The sequence below is a fragment of the Haliaeetus leucocephalus genome, unplaced genomic scaffold (genome assembly GCF_000737465.1).
Source record: "Haliaeetus leucocephalus isolate CR32 unplaced genomic scaffold, Haliaeetus_leucocephalus-4.0 Scaffold657, whole genome shotgun sequence".
Lineage (NCBI taxonomy): Eukaryota > Metazoa > Chordata > Aves > Accipitriformes > Accipitridae > Haliaeetus > Haliaeetus leucocephalus.
Window position 1 is genome coordinate 665,934 of NW_010973093.1, and position 17,996 is coordinate 683,929.

A 17,996-nucleotide genomic window follows, 5' to 3' on the forward strand; every position below is an offset into this window, starting at 1 on the left:
TCACCTGTCAGTTCAGACTAATTACTCTCACAACTCTTAGAGCACATTAGCAGTTTGCATGCATCTGCTCTTAGCCAATAATTTTACATCATCTTAATTCAGCCCACAAAAAGCCTGTTCACGCTCTCACAGCCCTCGTGATTTTGTGACGTATTATATAGACATAGCCACAATTAATAATTTGGTATCCACACAAAGCTCTTTCTATTGCCTCAACCCTGTTTGTATGTATGCATAACTTGCTGCCTCACCTCTTATCTGTGCATTTAACATGTTAAATTTAACCCTCCTTTGTGGGGAAGACATGCAGATCTGCAAAAAGCACATCACCCATTTCATTTTGGGATGGTTCACTGAGAAAAGCTAGAAGAGGAGATCTGATCACATCAGTTCCACAGGGCTGGTCAGACAATCCCATTCACATGAAAAGAACAGCAAAACCAACCGTTGTGTAATGTTAGCGTCCTGGCAGGGAAGATTTTTTGCTCCCTATCAGAATCTTAATCCAATTGCATGTAAACAAACCCTTGCTTAAAACAAGACACCTTCATAACTAGATTATAAATTCAGTTATAAATCAGCATTGACTAAAATAAAGAGAAATTAATGAAGCTTATCTTTCCCTGTACAAATCAAGGCAATTTCAGTGCATGCAATTAACAACATTTTGGCTTCGCATGATGTAAGAGCTCAGTTTTCCACAGTATAAAACCCCACCATTTCAGGCACCTAGAATACTAATTTACCACTAAGGGACTGCAACTATATTCATCAGAGAAAAGATTTGTCAGCTGCAGAGCGATGGTTTTTATTAGCATATTTTTGATTGATATAGTTTATTTAATCTGTTTTTACTGACTTATGTCTAGCAACATCTCAAATTGGAGAGAAAATGTATAGGTTCTTGGGTACTTGGTCTGGCTGATCTTCAGAGAGTGAGAATATTTAAGAGAGACGGGAACTCTTTGTTTTCCAGTAACTGCAAAACTGCTCAAGACTTCCTCTCTAGTGGGACACGCACACAGGAGGAAGACACTTGCAAATGGTTTCTAATCAGAACACAGAATATCATCTGACTCATTCCTGTCACATTTGCATAATGCAAAGCACACCAAGAGATCTTGCAAACCTTTACGAGAGCATAAGTGTACGTATCAAACTAAGCAAACTGAAGGCAGTTTGCACCATTGGCTCTAGAACATTATATCCACTTAAAAACATTTCACAGAATGTCTCCAATCTCATAAAACAGAGCCAAACAAGAAATGAGATGCAGCTTTACTGTACAACGTTACATTAGCACCAATGATTTTCCTGCCCACATAACACTGAATAAGGAAGAAAGAAAGGATAATAAAGAGGCCCTTTAATGGAAAATTATTTTTAGGGGACTTGCTTTTAAAAGCCTGAGATGGCACATCACCGTTTTCTTGCACCCATGTTTCAATGGACAGGTGCACCTCCCAGCAGATCATCAGCCACACCTTAAAAAACAAAAAATACCAAACAAAAAACAACCAACCTGATCAGTTTAAAAAAAGAAACACCCAGGATTATGCTGGTGTTGCCTTAATAACCTGAAGTTCAAAGACAGTTCAAACAGTCCATTCTTACAGATTGCTCAAGCCACCACTGGATGTTGTTATGAGATACAACGGAGCTTTCACCCAGCAACTTTGGTCATTTCTTGTTCTTCTACGAGAAAAAGATTTCAAATAACAGATATACTGAAAGACCCTTGTAAACCAAAGGCATCAGGTACACTCCAAATTCAAACTTCCTGGCATGCAGGAAGCAAACTTAAGTTTCAAAACAACAGTCAACAAGGCAAAGACATTAGATCAAAAAAAATACCCAGGGGAAAAAAAAAAAGAAAAAATGGATTTCAGTGGATTTTGCAGCTAAATAACCTTTGTGAAAATACATTTAATCACAACTCTGCTTCACAGGTTGTTTTGAGAAACGTTTCTAACAATTTTAAAAGCCACTAAAACCAGATCACACAAACTGGTTATGCTCAGTTATCCTTCTAAATCTACATAGTGCCCAAACCAACTTGTTTCAGATATAAACCTTTCATTTCTTTTCCAGGTTTCCTTAGCTTTTTGATCATGAGGGATACAACTTATATGTCAATATTCTTGACATCGTATCCTCAGTCATTTTAATTAGGAAGACTTGAGATACACTTACCTACAATCATCCCAGCTTTTTACACAACTGCCAAAAATGCTAGCCTTTTCTGCACAAAGCTTCTTCAGTGCTTTTATAGCCATTTATGCCTTTAGCATATGTAAACCTCAATAGGGCAAACTCACCAAATTCTATAAAAACACAGAATAGAGTTGGTGTACTAATGTCTCATGTTGATCTTTAATTCATGATAACTTTAAGAAATGTATGATTGTTTTCAGTCTACTATGGAATAATGAATTATTATGTACCAGAAATCTTTTAATGACATTTAAGTTTAGCCTATTTTTGGGTCACAACAAGGCCTTAGTTAAAAGTGTTGATTTACTCCAACACCAATCCACTTTTCTTTCTTCTCCAAACTCATCATTAGATTATGGTTCGATTTCTGGAGAACGAATAGCATACAGAATGAAACACCCACAATTATGTACTCACAAAATTGGAATAACAAAATTCAGAATTATAATGGCCTCAATTTAACCATAAAAAGCACAACAATTTCTGGCAAAACAGGAAAGATTAGCCTTTCAAAAAGAAAAGAAAAACACCCCACCAGAGCCTGTAAAAATACACACTCCTCAGTAGACTGAAAAAAACATGCTTTGATAACTAATGACAAGACTGAGGAGTTGGAGACAAGGACATCTGAACCATAAACAAGGAATTAGATGTTGAAGAATAAGGATCATTCCCTTAAAACAAGGAAAGCTATCAGAACTAAATGGCCTACATCTAACCCCCAAAAGAAGCCCATACGGAATGCCAGAAGTCATTATGAACGGCAAAAACTGGAAAGATACCAATAATGTCCTCTTTTTCAAAGGAGGAAAGACAACCACCATACAGTAAGGACTACACGCATGCCAGAGAGCTGCCTGATGGTCTGTAACATATACTCGTTCCAGTGTCAAAACAGCATTCCTACTCTGACTTAAAACTGGGAAAGTGCAAGGCCCAAGAACTCCAAAGCAAGTTTAATTTGCATTCTACCTCAGAAAAAGTCCAAAACCACAGTTGTGGAGGCTTACTGAAAGTAAACTTCTGAATTATGCACTGCAGGGGAGGGGAGAGGGGAAAATGAAGAGCATTAAAAAAAAAGGGGGAGGCAACATCTGCAGTTCAAAGCAATGTTTTAAAAAATTCCCCTTATGTTATAAAGTTCCTCTTTCACTTCAGAGCTAATAAAATTGCATTAGTTTATGTCCAATTCTCTCAATAAAAGGAAAATAAAACATTTAAATGGAATTTGCTCACACCAAGTTAGAATAGGAGAACTTTGTATATTTAAGATGCTGAGCCTACAATAGCCATTGCAGGTCACTATCACATGGACTGGGAAAAAAAACACTCATCCAAAGTTACTCAGGGTTAGGAAGAAAAAGAGTATACTAATTCAGGAATAATTTTTTTAATTTAAAAAGATGCACTATGTATAATATCTCAGCGGAACAGAAAAATACAAAACTGACAAATAAGTATTGATACGTTTTTGGTTTTTTTTAATTAATGTAACATACTATTAGAAACACCAGCAATCTCTACAAAAGTCTATTGCTGCTTTCTTGGCTTATGGGCAAAAAAGAAAATCAGAGTCTCCTCACATAAATAATGCAGAAATGCAGATACTAAATGCCAAAAGCAGTAACTTGCTCCAGAATCCTAAAGTCAAGACAGCTGAGGCACCAAATTCTTTACAGAAAAGATCAGAGATAACTAAAACCATCTCCTAATTAGTGTCTCAAATTAGAAGAACTGTTCCAGGTCAAGAACAAATTAAAACAAGAATAGAACTCGTTATGGCTCCATTGCAATAACCTGGAAGGGATATCATAATGCAGGTCACTGACACCCTAGGGTATATTATTTGACCACAGACTAATTTAAGCTCCCAAGTACATTATAGTAGCACAATATCTCCATTGTAAGTCTCAGTAAAAGCTAAGGCACTAAAACTCTCCCTTACTGGGAGATTCCAATCAGGAGATCAATGCCTGGACCACAAAAGACTCCCCCCAGGGCCCTGACAAGGGGTCAATCGTTCCTACACAACAAAATGGGATTTTTAGACCATGCGTTAGTGTGGATGCATTCAAAAACTTTCCCAAAAGTGGAGTTCTGGGAAGACCTCAATATGTGGAAGCCATCTCACTAATGTACTCAGAAACCAGGATCAGGCCTTATCTCAAGATACTAAATACATATCTCGCATCACGACAGATGCCAGTTGGTCCCAGCTGGTTTGCAGCAATATTGCTAGTATGCAGCCATAAAACCTCCCTGGAAATACAGCTATCCAATTAAGTTGACTTTCTCAAGCAGCTGTTCAGAAGCTGGGCTCTTCTGGCAAAGCTATAAAAGCAAAAAGCAGTCTTCACCTCAGACCTCCATTTAATCAGTGGCAAGAGAGAACAAAAATATAACTCCATATAGAAGACAGATGAATCACTAATTGAGATAAACTAGAATAGTTGCAAGGCCAAGACTCAGGCTTTTCTAGGTTTTATGTGGGTTGCTTCATTTTAAAAAAACAACTCATGTTTTCAGCTACTCATCTCCACAAACGTACTCATTAACAACACAGGAACCGTCCCCCACCCCCCCCAGCCTCAGGGGCTGAATATAAGGTTAACAGGGAAACCAAAGGGTCAGTGTCCACAGTGGAGGGAGGCTGTACCACAGGGATCCCAGGAAGGGCTGCACTGTTCAACAGCTTCACGAGTGATCTGAGAAGGCGACAGAGGGGTGAAGTAGCAAAGGTCGCCAAGACAGTTATTAAGTGTACTCAAACCTTAAAATTGGTAAGTGGCACAGGTAATGTCAGATTAAATATAATATGCAAACTAACACTGATGAGGAAAAACACAACCAAAAACCTCAAGAACTGTAACTAAATGAAGGTTTAGGTTTTAAACAAACTGTTACTCCTCAGCAAATGTCCTGGAATCATGGGGGTAGTAATCTAAAAATAAATTAGAAAAATTACCTAATATTCTGTTAAGAAAGAACAGAAAAGTTGACAAATATTTTGACACTGTAAATCTGTTGTGTCAGCCCCTGAATACTCTTGAGTACCTACACTCAACCCATCTCAAAAAATACTAAAATGAACTAAAAAAGTTGAGAAAGGAAGCATAAATTGAAGTATGCAATGGTTTTTGCACTATAGGATATCAGACTCCCCTGACTTCCTTTGGAGAAAAAAAGCAACAAAGACAAGAGGACATTTGCAAATCTATTCTCCCTATGAGAAGTATGGTGAGAGGTGTTTTCCTACTACCTCTTGCAAGGGGAGGAGGACAGAAGAGGAAAAAAAAAGTCAATAAAATTCCCAGGCAGCATGTTTCAAACCAACAAAGCAAATAACTTTTTTTCCACACAGTACATGTTTACGTTATGAGAATTTAATGGTATAATGTACAGATGGACTCAAAATGGGTTTAGAAAGATACATCCAAGGTGTGGCCATCAGTGGCTGCTAAAACACAGTAGTCCAGATACAGCCTCCAGCTGAGAAAGTCACTAAAGCTTGGCTATAGGAATCCAAGACCTTATACAAGGAGGAAGATTATGTCCAGTGCTAAATGTCTCACCCAATACAGCCAGCACTCAAGGGGTCCATCTAGGCCAGTCTCCAATGGCAAATAGTACAGATATTCAGAAAAGAGCAGAGGAGCATTATACGTGTAAAGAGTTTTCTATTACTTTTAATCATGAAAATTGCATATAATTCACTTCAGATGGGAACCACTCCCAGAATGATACGGGGCAGTATTTTAACATTAGAAAGGGTAGAATTTACTTCCATAGGAGAAAGTCTAAAGCAAAATCCATTATAAAGGTATAATAAACCTATTATTATTTGTGGCAACAAAGAGTAAGTATGAGAAAGCTGACTAATACAGGTAGTTGGCAACATGGTGCAAATGCCACGTAAAAGGTCAGCTCAAATCTGCCTATGATAGTGCTGAAAAACCTTGCCAAACCCAAGCAGAGCCCAGCAGTGTTACTTGTTCCCTGCATTAGGACACAAAAGCTAGCTCCACTCATTTGGATGATGCCCCCTCCCCCCCACGCCCCAATTAGTAAATTAGGGGGGTTGGGGATCATGACTGAAGGAAAACAGGTGGTTTTACAAGAGTTGGATTAGGTACGGCCAGACTTCTCATTTTGGACTGCAATCCTGAACAAAACCAGCTAAATCCAGTTTGATTCAAGGCAAACTAAGAAAATGGTATAACCATATTTGGTTTGTGAGGACTTTAAACTAGGAAGCCCCAAAGGGTCTAGAACTATACTCTTGTGGGGTAGCTCAAACATTTCCACAGAATGCTAATCTGCAACTCACATAAGTCACCCATGGGTAGCTTTCAGTAGCTGACCAGACTGTAGAGCAGCTCTTTTACCAACATATTACCTTATGTTTAATACCTTCAGCTTTTTTGAAAGTTAATTTTTTCTTCTCGACAAATAAGTTTTACAGGAACGTATTACTCATAATGCAAATAGCATCAACAGCTTCTCTAATCTTACTGCAGCATCATGCACGTGTTTGTAATCCAAACAGAGACAGGTGGAATGAGACACAAACTTTTGAAGGAAAAGAAAGCTCAAGAAAGTTTATAGAAACATTGGAAGCCTCTTTTTACCTATGTTCTTCCTTTTCACGTTACCTAAACAAACTGAGTGAAGGTAACAGCTTGCAAGAGTTCAAGATGTAACAAGCTGTAAAGGAAGGGGTGGAAGCCAGGAAAGCTGTGTCAACCATAATCACTTTGGTTATCTCTATTTTTTGTGATCTTGTAAACAGAGTTGTTAGTTTCAAACTGGGTCCTCCTAGGTAAAGTCACAACAGTCTTCATCTATCCATCCTGGCAGAGAGCAAGTTACACTCTTAACCTAAAAGGCAATTTTCAAGAAAAAACTGAGGAATGTATCACTTCCTGCTAAGGAGTAAGTAAGTGTCAAGACAGCTTGATGCTGGAAGAAAGTTTAAGCACCCTGGTACAAACAGTCAAAGCAGAAAATCCAGACGTTAGTTTTTGACAAACTATAGCTTCATTAGAGGTAGGGCAGAGGCATTGGTGCAAAATATATTTTAAGAAATAAGGACAGAAGTGAAGGCAAGGAGGAAGCAGAAGCAACTTCTGCTTCCTCCATTCCAGTGGTCAGAAGAAAGCCTGAATTGCCAGCCCATGCTTTATCACTTCCAGGGCTAAGGATACATCTTGACAAAGTATTCTTCAAGGACATGCAAAACATTACAGAAACATAAAATTCAGCTGTGGAATATATGCACAACAGGTATTCCTGATACTGCCTCAACAAGACACGTTTGTCAAGCTGATGTTCATCTCGCCAATATTCAAGTGCTGTCTGAAGGCAAGGTTGGGAACCACAACATTTTAAATGCCAAATTTTACCTCTAAGTTTTCATTGTACTTGTCTCCATTACAGCTGCCACTTCCTCATTTTCCTCCTTGCATTTGTTTCTTCCCTTCCTTTGCAACTGTAGGACACACTTTGAGCACTTGTTTGCCTTGCCTTCCCCTCCCCCTCTATCCCGAAGAATTTGGGAGTTTCCCCCCCCCAATTAGTTATTCCCCCAGTAGTAGTAAAGATTAGAGCACAAGACCTGAACCACACGGGAGCTCAGGGATATACCTCTTAAGTAAAAGCAACAGATTTTCTAGAGGAACTAGCAAAAGAGGCACACTTCTGCAGCTTAAAATTCTTCCTAGTATTCTGAAATAAATTCACTTAAACCTGGAATCTAAGCATAGCTCTTTCCAAGCAGACCATAATCTACTGTTAACAGCAGAAAGTAAAAGCCAGATCAAATGGTTAAAATATAATTTTCATATTTATGCTAAAGAAGTGTAGGTAACAAAAGAATACTCAAAATTTGACTGCACATAAGGATTTATAATAGAAAAACCTACTCAACCTCAGCAAGAGTTGCAAGAGTTTAAAATTTTGTGCCAATTTCTCACAAACCAGAGGACTGACTAGCCTAGACCACAAGTCTTCTGCGCTAGCAGAGCTGCCATGATCAGTGGAACCTGCTGGCTCATACATAACTCATGAAGAATTCCCCCCTTTCCTCCCAAGGGAAACAATTTTGCATAACAGCAGCACTTTTTTTTTTCCTCCACATGTAAACCTGTAGAGTTTTAGTACAAGTTAGAGCAAGAAGTAGGTTGGCTCAATGCAGAAAGTATGAATTCCAGAGACAAATTATTTAAATAAGAGGTTTTAGAGACTAACAGTATAATAACAGTTCAGCTGAACTGAAAAAAAAAAAAAAAAAAAAAGCTTTCTGCTCCCTGCATGAGGTCCAGCTGCAGTAAAGCCAACATGCAGTTCACAACAAAGCATGCATGCTGACACAAACGCATGCAAAGAAGCTAAATTCAGCAGGTACAAACAGAATAAAGCTATTCTGTTACATAGTCTCTTTCTATATTTTATTTATAAAGGTCAGTAAAGTTTGAACATCACAATTATAAATTAATTACTCTACAGAGGCTGACAATCTATTTCCTAGACAAAAATAGCTGTCCTAACTTCTGCATTATTCCAGTCACCATCCTGACCTGACCCCATGGGATCAAAAAACTGACCGATTTGATGAATCTTCAGTAACAGGACTGTCTATTTGTTTTCACAACCTCAAATAACCAGAGACAAAAGGATCCAAGATCAGGTACGGAAACTCAAGTGAGCAATCATTCTTTAGGCTCTTCAAGACACTTAAGACATTTTTTAAATGGGCTTTTATTTAGTATCTATAGAAAAACATTATTCTTTTAGTAAGGAGGGAAGTACAGGCTGAGGAAAATTATGAACACAACCACTTAAAATGCAAATTTCAGATGCATCTAGTAACTAATCAGGAAGTATTGTAGAGTAGCATCTGGGTTTCAGGAATATAATAAATATCCTAAAAATAATTATCAGGAGCAGTTTTGGAGATTGTCAGTTCACTTTTTGCTCTATTAGAGCTCAGCTGTACAACCCCATGTGTTTAGTGCATGTCACCATGAAAAAAAACACATTCTTAAGTTTGTTAAACCAATTCTCACTTGAGTTGTCAGATGGTGGCACCAATCATGCGTATAAGACATGGGAACAAGTTCAGGCTCCACCGCAGACAGTCTGCTTCACAACCGTTTTTCTATTCCATTTGAACACCTACTCTCATGAGGTGTTACAAGATGACTTCAAAGTTGAAGGCATGTGCCACTCATGAGCAGTGCCTTAAATACTCAGCAACAGGGCATAAGCCTAGAACGTGATGAAGTGCAGCTTGAAGCTTGACAGATTGAGATCAACAATGTTGCTGTTCCATCTAAAAAGATATGGCTATTTGAGGGAAAGGAACAACTTTATACAGCATTCCCCAAGCTGTAGATAATAAAAAAAAAAAAGCCCCTAAAAAAATAATAGGAAGTATTCTCCTATCCTATTTTTCTCTCCCAAAGCATCTAAAAACCACATTTTTACTTCCTTGTGTATCTTCTAGTCACTGATGTTTGCCCAACTTGGAAGATAATATTAACTGCCACTGCAGGGCCAGCAAAGGAAATGAAAGAGCAAGAACTGCTGTGGGATAAAGCTGCAGATAAGAACTTGTGTATCAGACTACTGCAGTATCAATTTGCTGATCTGCGTAGAAACGCAGAATGCATACAAGTCATCTACGCATTTGCATTTTGAATTTAACAGAATTTTCAGAGAAAACTGGAAATTACAGAGATCAAAGGCAGCTTTCCTAACAAAATGCTAAATAAAGCAAGTAAAAAATAACAAAACACTGAGACCTAGTGCCTCTTTTCACTAGTGCCCCAGTGAAATGGATGACTACACAAAAGCTCCATTTCTATGTCCGCAAGGTTAGGCATCAGAGGAAGAACAAATGCAATTCCTTGGTCACTTTTCTACCTAAACATTATATTCACTGCTTCATCTCTCTGGCTAGCCCCTATCCCACCAGCACTGAAAGAAGTGAGTGAGGGGGAGGGGGAGGAAGAAAGGAAATAGGCTTATCCTTTGCTACACATCTTGCTAATTAAGACCTCCAGAGTAGCTAGCTCAGACTTTAAGGCATCACACACCCTGTAACACACAGAACTAAGCACAGGCTAAGTATTCATCCAGAGTCCTGTGTAAGTTTTGTAAATCATGTTGAATCCTATAACGTGGTTATCATTACGCCAGCTACCTGAAAGTTAGCTTGGATATAGCTACAGAAGATACAGTCCCATCTCGTGACTACGGAATGCAGACATACCCATAAACCTCTGTGCAGAGGGGTGCGGCAGACTCCTCTCAGTTCTCCTTATTGCTTTAACAACACTCTGCTGTCAAACCTGGAAAGGACATTCTGCAGTTCAACACCACAGACCAGAAGAAACATGATGCTACACAGTTACACAGGAAAAACTCAAAACCTCATCTCAACTAGCTCATCTATGTTGCCAAATTCTTTGCTAATGCCCATTACATGAATGGCTTCAAATGTGCCTTTTTTTTGGGGGGGGGGAGGTGGGGGGGTAGGGGTGGTCTTTGGTTTTTTTTAAAGTTGTTTATTGTTATGGTTCTAGAACTAGCTTTAATTTTTCAAACCTTTCAAGACCTACATAAATAAAATTATTAACAGTTTAACAAAGGTTTTAATTCAGAGGTAACCAACAAGTTAAGTATGGAAATCTGGTATCATCGGTTTAATAGCCTTAAATTAATACAAGAGTTCAGTCTCACAGCAATCATGAAAATATCCTAATGTTATCTTTAGCAGTTCTTCTGGTTTAGATTTCTATTGTAAAATTCATCAGGTTTGGTAAATTACATTCTCTTTTTGCTCAATGTGAGATTATAAGACTTTTGGCTCCAGTGTTATTAGGGGACCAATGCTTAATTTTCTTTCATTTTCAAATAAATAGAATTAGTTTTGCCCAGCACATTTTTTCCTCAGGTTTAAGCTTTAGTTATTCATTTCTGGTATATAGCCACTGACAACTGTAAAGCACAAGGGATTTTATCAAGGGGCCATACAGCTCACTGCTTATGTTAGGCTGAGCTGTACACAGACAAATTGGATTCCTTATCTCCCCTCACTTAGTTGGATCCTTATTGATTGTAGTGAGAAATCGGAAAAGTCTGAATTTCACTACAAACAGTAGTAGCCCCAATTAGCAGGGCTCTTCACAGAAACTGGAAAAGTATGACACTCTCAATCCTTTATACATGCCACTAGAAGCCATAATCACTCTTTTCTTCCCCCAGCTGTGATTAAACTTTTACCATTTTCATTAAAAAAAACCTAAATCAAAGTTAGTCCATTAACACCTGGGATGTCCCTCAGAATAACAGATTTTATTGATCTGAAATTCTCAGACATTCCCTCATCATACAGTTATCATGAGAGAAATATCGCTGAACCAAAGAGGAGAGATGACATCTTTGTGTTGCCAGTAAATAAAACCAAAAGAGAATCACATTGGTTGCAGTTTGACACGCATGTTGAACAAAGCAGATAAATAATATAGCAAGCCAAAATTTGATTTGCTGATACATCTATGCTAACGCTTTCCAGAAGTCTGTCACACCAGTCATATCAAAAGCTGGACCTCACAGAGAAGCTGTAACAATAGCACTTCCATTAAATTGGCAAAAGGCAGCTGAACTTCAAATTAACATCATTTCCCCTGGTTATAACAGAATGCAATACGTGTTAAGTCAATATAATAAAATTAGCTGAGCTGACCACTAGCTTTAATCAGTGTCTTCTTTGACATTCAAAACTCCAGTGGGCTTCAGGTAGCACACAGCTCACAAGAGCTAATTTTTCTCCACTTTCAGTGACAAATTTAAATAATCATCACAAATAGCTACTAAACAAAAACAAAGGTGCCGTTTTAAAGGAGGAATGTGTTTACCACTTGCTTGCAAAGACCACTTTATACCTTCAGTCTGGAATACTCCGTATTTATGTCCTCTGCACAGACACACCTTCAGCAATGCAATCTTGCTCTAAGCAGGTCCAAGCTCTTTTACAAATACAGAACATGAGTGTGTTCTCTTTTGGGCACATGCGCCTTGTGGAGATTAGGTAGCTCCTTCCCACAACCCTTCCCCTCGATGCCTAGGGAAGTTGACTAATAAAACACATCCCACCCTCAGATTACTATCATACATAAGAGGAACAATATTTGAGAAGTTTGTACTAAAAACATAGGCATTGAATAGCTGGGTAGACTGGAAGAATGCAACCTCTTATAGCGGCATCTCTTTATAACACATATCTCCAATTGCCAGGATGCCAAATCAACTACATTTAAGATAATCATACTTGTCTTTATAAGTCTCTAATTTTCTGTTTTGTCTTCTTAGACTGCTATATTGATCACACATTGATGACAAATATCATCTTCATTCAAGGCTGCCAGCCAAGAAACATGACCTAAGCGTACCTTTACAAATCAACCATCGCATACAACAGAGCTGCCACTCACAGCTAAGTCACAGAATAACATAGGTTGGAAGGGCCTCCGAAGTCACCCAACCCACCCTCCTGCTCAAAACAAGTCTAATTAGATCAGAGTGCTCAGGGACTTGTCTGGGTACCTCCAAGCATGGGGATTCCACAACTTCTCTGGGCAACCTGTTCTAATATTTGACCTATTTCACTATAAAACACACAGTGCTTGCAATTTGCCTGAATCATTAATTCAGAAAACTGTTTCTCATGTATTAAAATCATCAAGACCACACTGAGTCTACCCCCTTACAAAAAAATGGGGAAAGATGAAGGGGGTGTGTAAGGAAGGGAGAAGAAGGAAGGATGAGAGTGAAGACAGATTCACCCAAAATAGAGAAAAAGTCTTTGCACTACTCTTCAGCAAGCAATGAATTTCTGTTCTCTAGCACAGACACCATGACATAACAGCCAATGCAGGTGAGGTCAAAGACAAGGGATGTGGAAGAAGAAAAGGGAGACCATGCTCCCCTTGTTTATCATACTCCTCCCTCTATTCAAAACTGTTTCACTGGATCCAGACACAGAAAAATGGTTTTCATGCAGGAACCGAAAATGCCATCTCAGCATCAACTGTTTGCAAACGCTCAATCCTCTTAAAGGCTGACAGAAAATAAGTCTGGTGGCAAACAATCATGTGAACAGAACCTGCAGTGACTGCCAAGTGTATGATCAGAGTAGGAAAAGAAAAAAATCTTGACTTTGCTGAACAAAATTGTCAAGTGATCAAAATCCTATCAAGGAATTCCTCCTTTTAGCATATAGGGAAGCTGGTTTGTGTGGCAAACAAAAGTGAAAACCCCAAAATTAAAGATGATGGCCCTCTACATAGAGCTCCACCTGAGTAATTTTACTCATAAAACCAATCTGTAAGTGCCCCTGAATTAATTATGCTGATAACTACTGGGAACAGGAACTTAATCAGTTCTTCAGAATATCACTTCCTGGCTATGCCCCAACGCTACAACAGAAGAAGGAGAAAGAGGAAATGGAGCAGTGGTCTATAGTCTTTTTTAAAAAACCCCACAATTCTAATATTCAAGATATTCATGAATATGTTCAGCGCTTCTGTATTAACCATGCAGAAATGATTATCAGAGCACAATGGTATTAACTGTACACTTCAGATTAGGTGTAGGAGGAATAAAGAAAAGAAATGATGAGGAGATGAGTGAAAGAATTATGATTTTTCTTCTCTCCCCGCCCCCCGCTCCTCCAGCACTCCTGCCAAACCACCAGCAAGTATCAGCACACTTTAGGTCTGGATACTTGCCAGTTAGCACAAAGGCCAACAAAACCAGAAGCTGCTAGAAATACAATAGTTTTTGGGGACATAAAACCTGAACAACAAATATAGACAGAGACTGAAGTTAACTAGTCCCAACTTCAATAAATACAGCAAGTGAAAGGGGAAAAGACTGAAAAAGCATCATGGCAACCATCAACTATTCAAAGTGAAAAACAGTAAATAAATAGGATTCCCTCAGTTTCCTTTTTTGAATAACAGGACAGGCTATCTTCACATACCCCCAATAGAATGCCAGTCACCAATGAGCTTTTGTGAAGCAACCACCTGTACGTGAAAAGAATGGCGATCTTGAGAGCTACAGCACTGTACTGTAGTCAGAAGACACAGAAGGAAGCAGCAACCTTTCCTTTCTTTGGAAAATGCTCGGTAAGTAGCATTTAGCATATTTAAGAAGTTTAAAGAAAGCTGTCCATTTGCATCTCTTGAATGGCAATACCACACACTGTTACAGAACCACTAGACAAAAGGGTAACGGGATCCAGTCTACTGCCAGGGTTACAAAAATCATAGAAGCAGCTTTTACCATATAGCGCCCACAAAAGAAAAGGCCAAGCACTTTTCCTCTTCACTCAGCTGTTTTACAATTGCAAGCCAAAGGTCAACTATCTTCACTCACTTTTGGAAACCAGCCACAAGATTACTAACAACCAGCTTAATGGCTACAGTTCAAATGCTATTCAATCAAGTCCCGAATATGTGGGTATGCAGCAGTAATGGCACCATGACATCATAGGCAAGTTATCTGCTGAAATCAGAGGGAGTCAGACAGTGTGCATCTTTGCCTTCTCTCCCCACAAAGAGAAATGTGAACTTCCAAGGAGTGGGAATTAAAGCATTAGAGATTTTGTTCTTTCCTTAGCGTGAAAGTTAGGTCAAGGCACAACATTTTGCTACAAAGCAATGCTTTGCCATCATCTTATATGCCATCAAACTAACTCAACTCTCTGGAGGTGCATCAAGACAGGTGTCTAATAGCTAGATTTAAAGAAGTCTTCACTACATGTCAAATTACATGTGCGCCTCAGCAAGGGTTATCTAAAGAGCGAAGCATGCAGGTGCATTCAACATATTACAAGTTTATTTCTCTTTCCTATTCGTTCAAGGGCAGCAGGATTGACCTGATTAATAAGACGGATCACACGAGGCACATGAATGGGATACCCTGAGATTCCTCAGTCATGAGCAAAGTACTAACAAAACAGATCAGGCATGTCTGATGGAAATTAATTTCCACAACCTGAAACACATTTGAAGTGAACCTGACTTTCAAAGTGACAAAGCACTACAGAAGTTTGTCAGTTTGAGTAAAGTGAATTGTAACAATTCTAATTGGTTTTGGCTTATTTGTCTGAAATTTGCCAGCTTTAGACAGTGAACCTTACCATGCTACACAGAACTCATCTCAACTATGTGCTGAAGAAGGATTCCCGAAAGCCTTGGAGTTCTCACTAACTTTAGTGATAATCTTGAGCAATTTACTATTTCTATAACTTAGTTTACTCATCTATGAAGTAAATACGTAACATTTGTAAGCATTTTCAGAATATGAGCTGAAAGGAAATACAGTTTGTAGAACTGTTCATCAACGCTTTGAGGAAGTGTTCAGCCTAGGTTTTATGAAGAGTAGGAAAATCCCTCTCTGTATTCTAGGAAAAATACAATTATTAACTAGTGTAACAGCATACATACCACCATGTTTCTATTTTTGTAACAAAATTTGTATCTATGGGATGACACCAAGTGGCTACAACTCAAGAATATCTTACTATCAGCCACTGTGCACAGTTGTAAGAGTTTTAGCACAGACTAAACTTTCAAAAGTCTAAAAAAAAAAAGTTATTTTTCCTTTAATTCTTAGAGAACGTATTTTTACATGAATGTAAATTTTACAAGACTTTTTTTCATGTACTTCAGTGAACTTCTATACCAAACTAGATGAAATTAAGAATACACTTTAAAATAAACTATATTTCACTACACTTAATTTTTCCTTTCTGTTCATCATTTTCTACAAGCTGACTTCAGCTGTACTCCAAATACACCATAAAAGCTGAGGGTAGCTAGTAGTAACCCAAAATAGAAGCTCAGGTTAAGAAAAATAAATGAGGTTATCACAGAAAACTTCTAAAATTCTGACAGTCTCAAATGTTTAAAACCAGCAAAAGGAAATATTCTGGTAATTTATATAAACACTGGAATTGAGGTATACAGGTCTAACAGGCATTTTTAGGCCAATTGTGGGCCAGGGATGTGTAGGATATATACAGATGCACTTATTTTAAAAGTTAACAATCTCAAAGCAGGATACATTTTTGCAACCTTTATCCGCTGATGGCCACACAGTATTAAGGCACTTTTAACAAAGCCACAGTTATGTTATTGAAATATCAGCTATGAAAGATGCATATTAAGTTTACACGTAGAGGTTGTTTCTTCCAACTTATCTTAGAACAGTAGTTGAAATCAAGCCCTTCCCTGGCAAAAATTTTAAGCAGATGAGTAATCCCATTGAGGTCTGCAGGACTTGATTTGTCAGCATACACAAAGTTACAGCCTTACATCTGCAGAATAGGTACCTCTCAAAACAGTTTCTACTCAAAATATTTTAGAAAGCAGCAGCTTAAAATACTTCAATAGTAAACACATCACGCTAGGAAGGTAAAGCCCATCTTGTACGATTATGGAGAAATACTGACTCTGAATGAAACCCCATTAAAACTTTCCACAATACAGCTCTTTTTACTTGGAAGCAACAATGCTCAGAGATGTGCTTCACTGAGGCCAAATCACTATGGCTTTTTATATTTTACTTCTCCCAAAATAAAATTTTGGGCTTGTTCTGTGTGCCCAGTTGTTGTTTTTTTTTTAAATAAAGTTTTAGAAATTAAAATATTTTTAAAATTCCTTTAACATAGCCAAGATGAAGTCTAAACAGCCTTTGATATATTGAAAGAACCATAGACCAGATTCCTCTAATGCACTCCACCATCTACTTACATCTGCACAGATCCATTAAATATTCAGCCACAAGCTTATCACTCGAGTTCATCAGGACTGAAGATAAAACTCAGCACCAATATTTGACAGCCTGATGCTAAAAGATTATCTACTGAGAAATAATCTAATCACTGTTCTTTGATACTGGAATCCTTGGCAGGAGGCAAAGGAAAGGAATATCAAATTGATCTTGATTACTTTAAGGGGTTTCCTCTCCTAGAGGGGAATTCAGTGCAGAGATGATCTTGTACTTCTGCTTATTTGCTACCACATTTACGACTTAAGTTTTCAAATATTCCAGCCTCAGAAGACAGAAATGAGAGACTTTGGGATGCACGCTTAACACAGAAACGAAACAGCCTCTCCTGCTCTTAAAGAGGTCAGACTGGGATTGAGGAAATCTTGAGGTACCCTGTTAAAAGGAGATGGCGTTCTCTGGGGACGCAAGAGAGGGTCAGGTCTGACGGACAGGAAGAGGCTCCGGAGAGAAGCTGAAAAGCCCAGGGCCAGAGAGGGAACACTCCCGGGCCCTTACCCGCCACTTACCTTAAGGATATCCCCCCGTTTGAAGCTCAGCTCGTCATCCGCGGTGGCTTTGAAGTCGTACTTGGCGATGGCTTCCATGCTGGGGCTGCCGCGCACGGCGGTGCGGGCGGTGGGAAGGAAGCGCTCCCCGAAGCCTCCGCTCCTCCCGCGGCGGCTGCCGGCTCAGCCCTCCCGCGGCCCGGCTCCGTCCGAGACGCCGGCCCCGTCTCTCACATACAGGGAGGCCGGGGGACGATCCGCCCTAGGGGAGGGGGAGGAGGAGGAAGAGACGGGCCATTAGGGGAAGTGGCACGGATCGATGGCCGGGGCCGCGCCCAGAGCCGCTCCCTCCGCCCGGCGCGGCGCGGCCGCCGCTTCCTCCCGCCGCCGCTCGCCCAGGCCCGGCTCCCCCGGCTGGTCCTTTAATTCCGC

The 17,996-nt window shown here is 39.2% G+C and overlaps 1 protein-coding gene across 2 annotated transcripts in view; it reads right to left on the reverse strand.

The window, feature by feature from the left end:
* GRB2 (growth factor receptor-bound protein 2) overlaps positions 1-17,821 on the reverse strand; it is a 48,181-nt gene extending 30,360 nt beyond the window's left edge. For both annotated transcript variants that reach the window (XM_010579314.1, XM_010579313.1), the window contains exon 1: positions 17,586-17,821. In XM_010579314.1, coding sequence (XP_010577616.1) covers positions 17,586-17,663 — 78 coding nt within the window. In that variant the 5' untranslated portion in view covers positions 17,664-17,821. The remainder of the gene's footprint in view (positions 1-17,585) is intronic.
* Between the last annotated feature and the right edge of the window lie 175 nt (positions 17,822-17,996).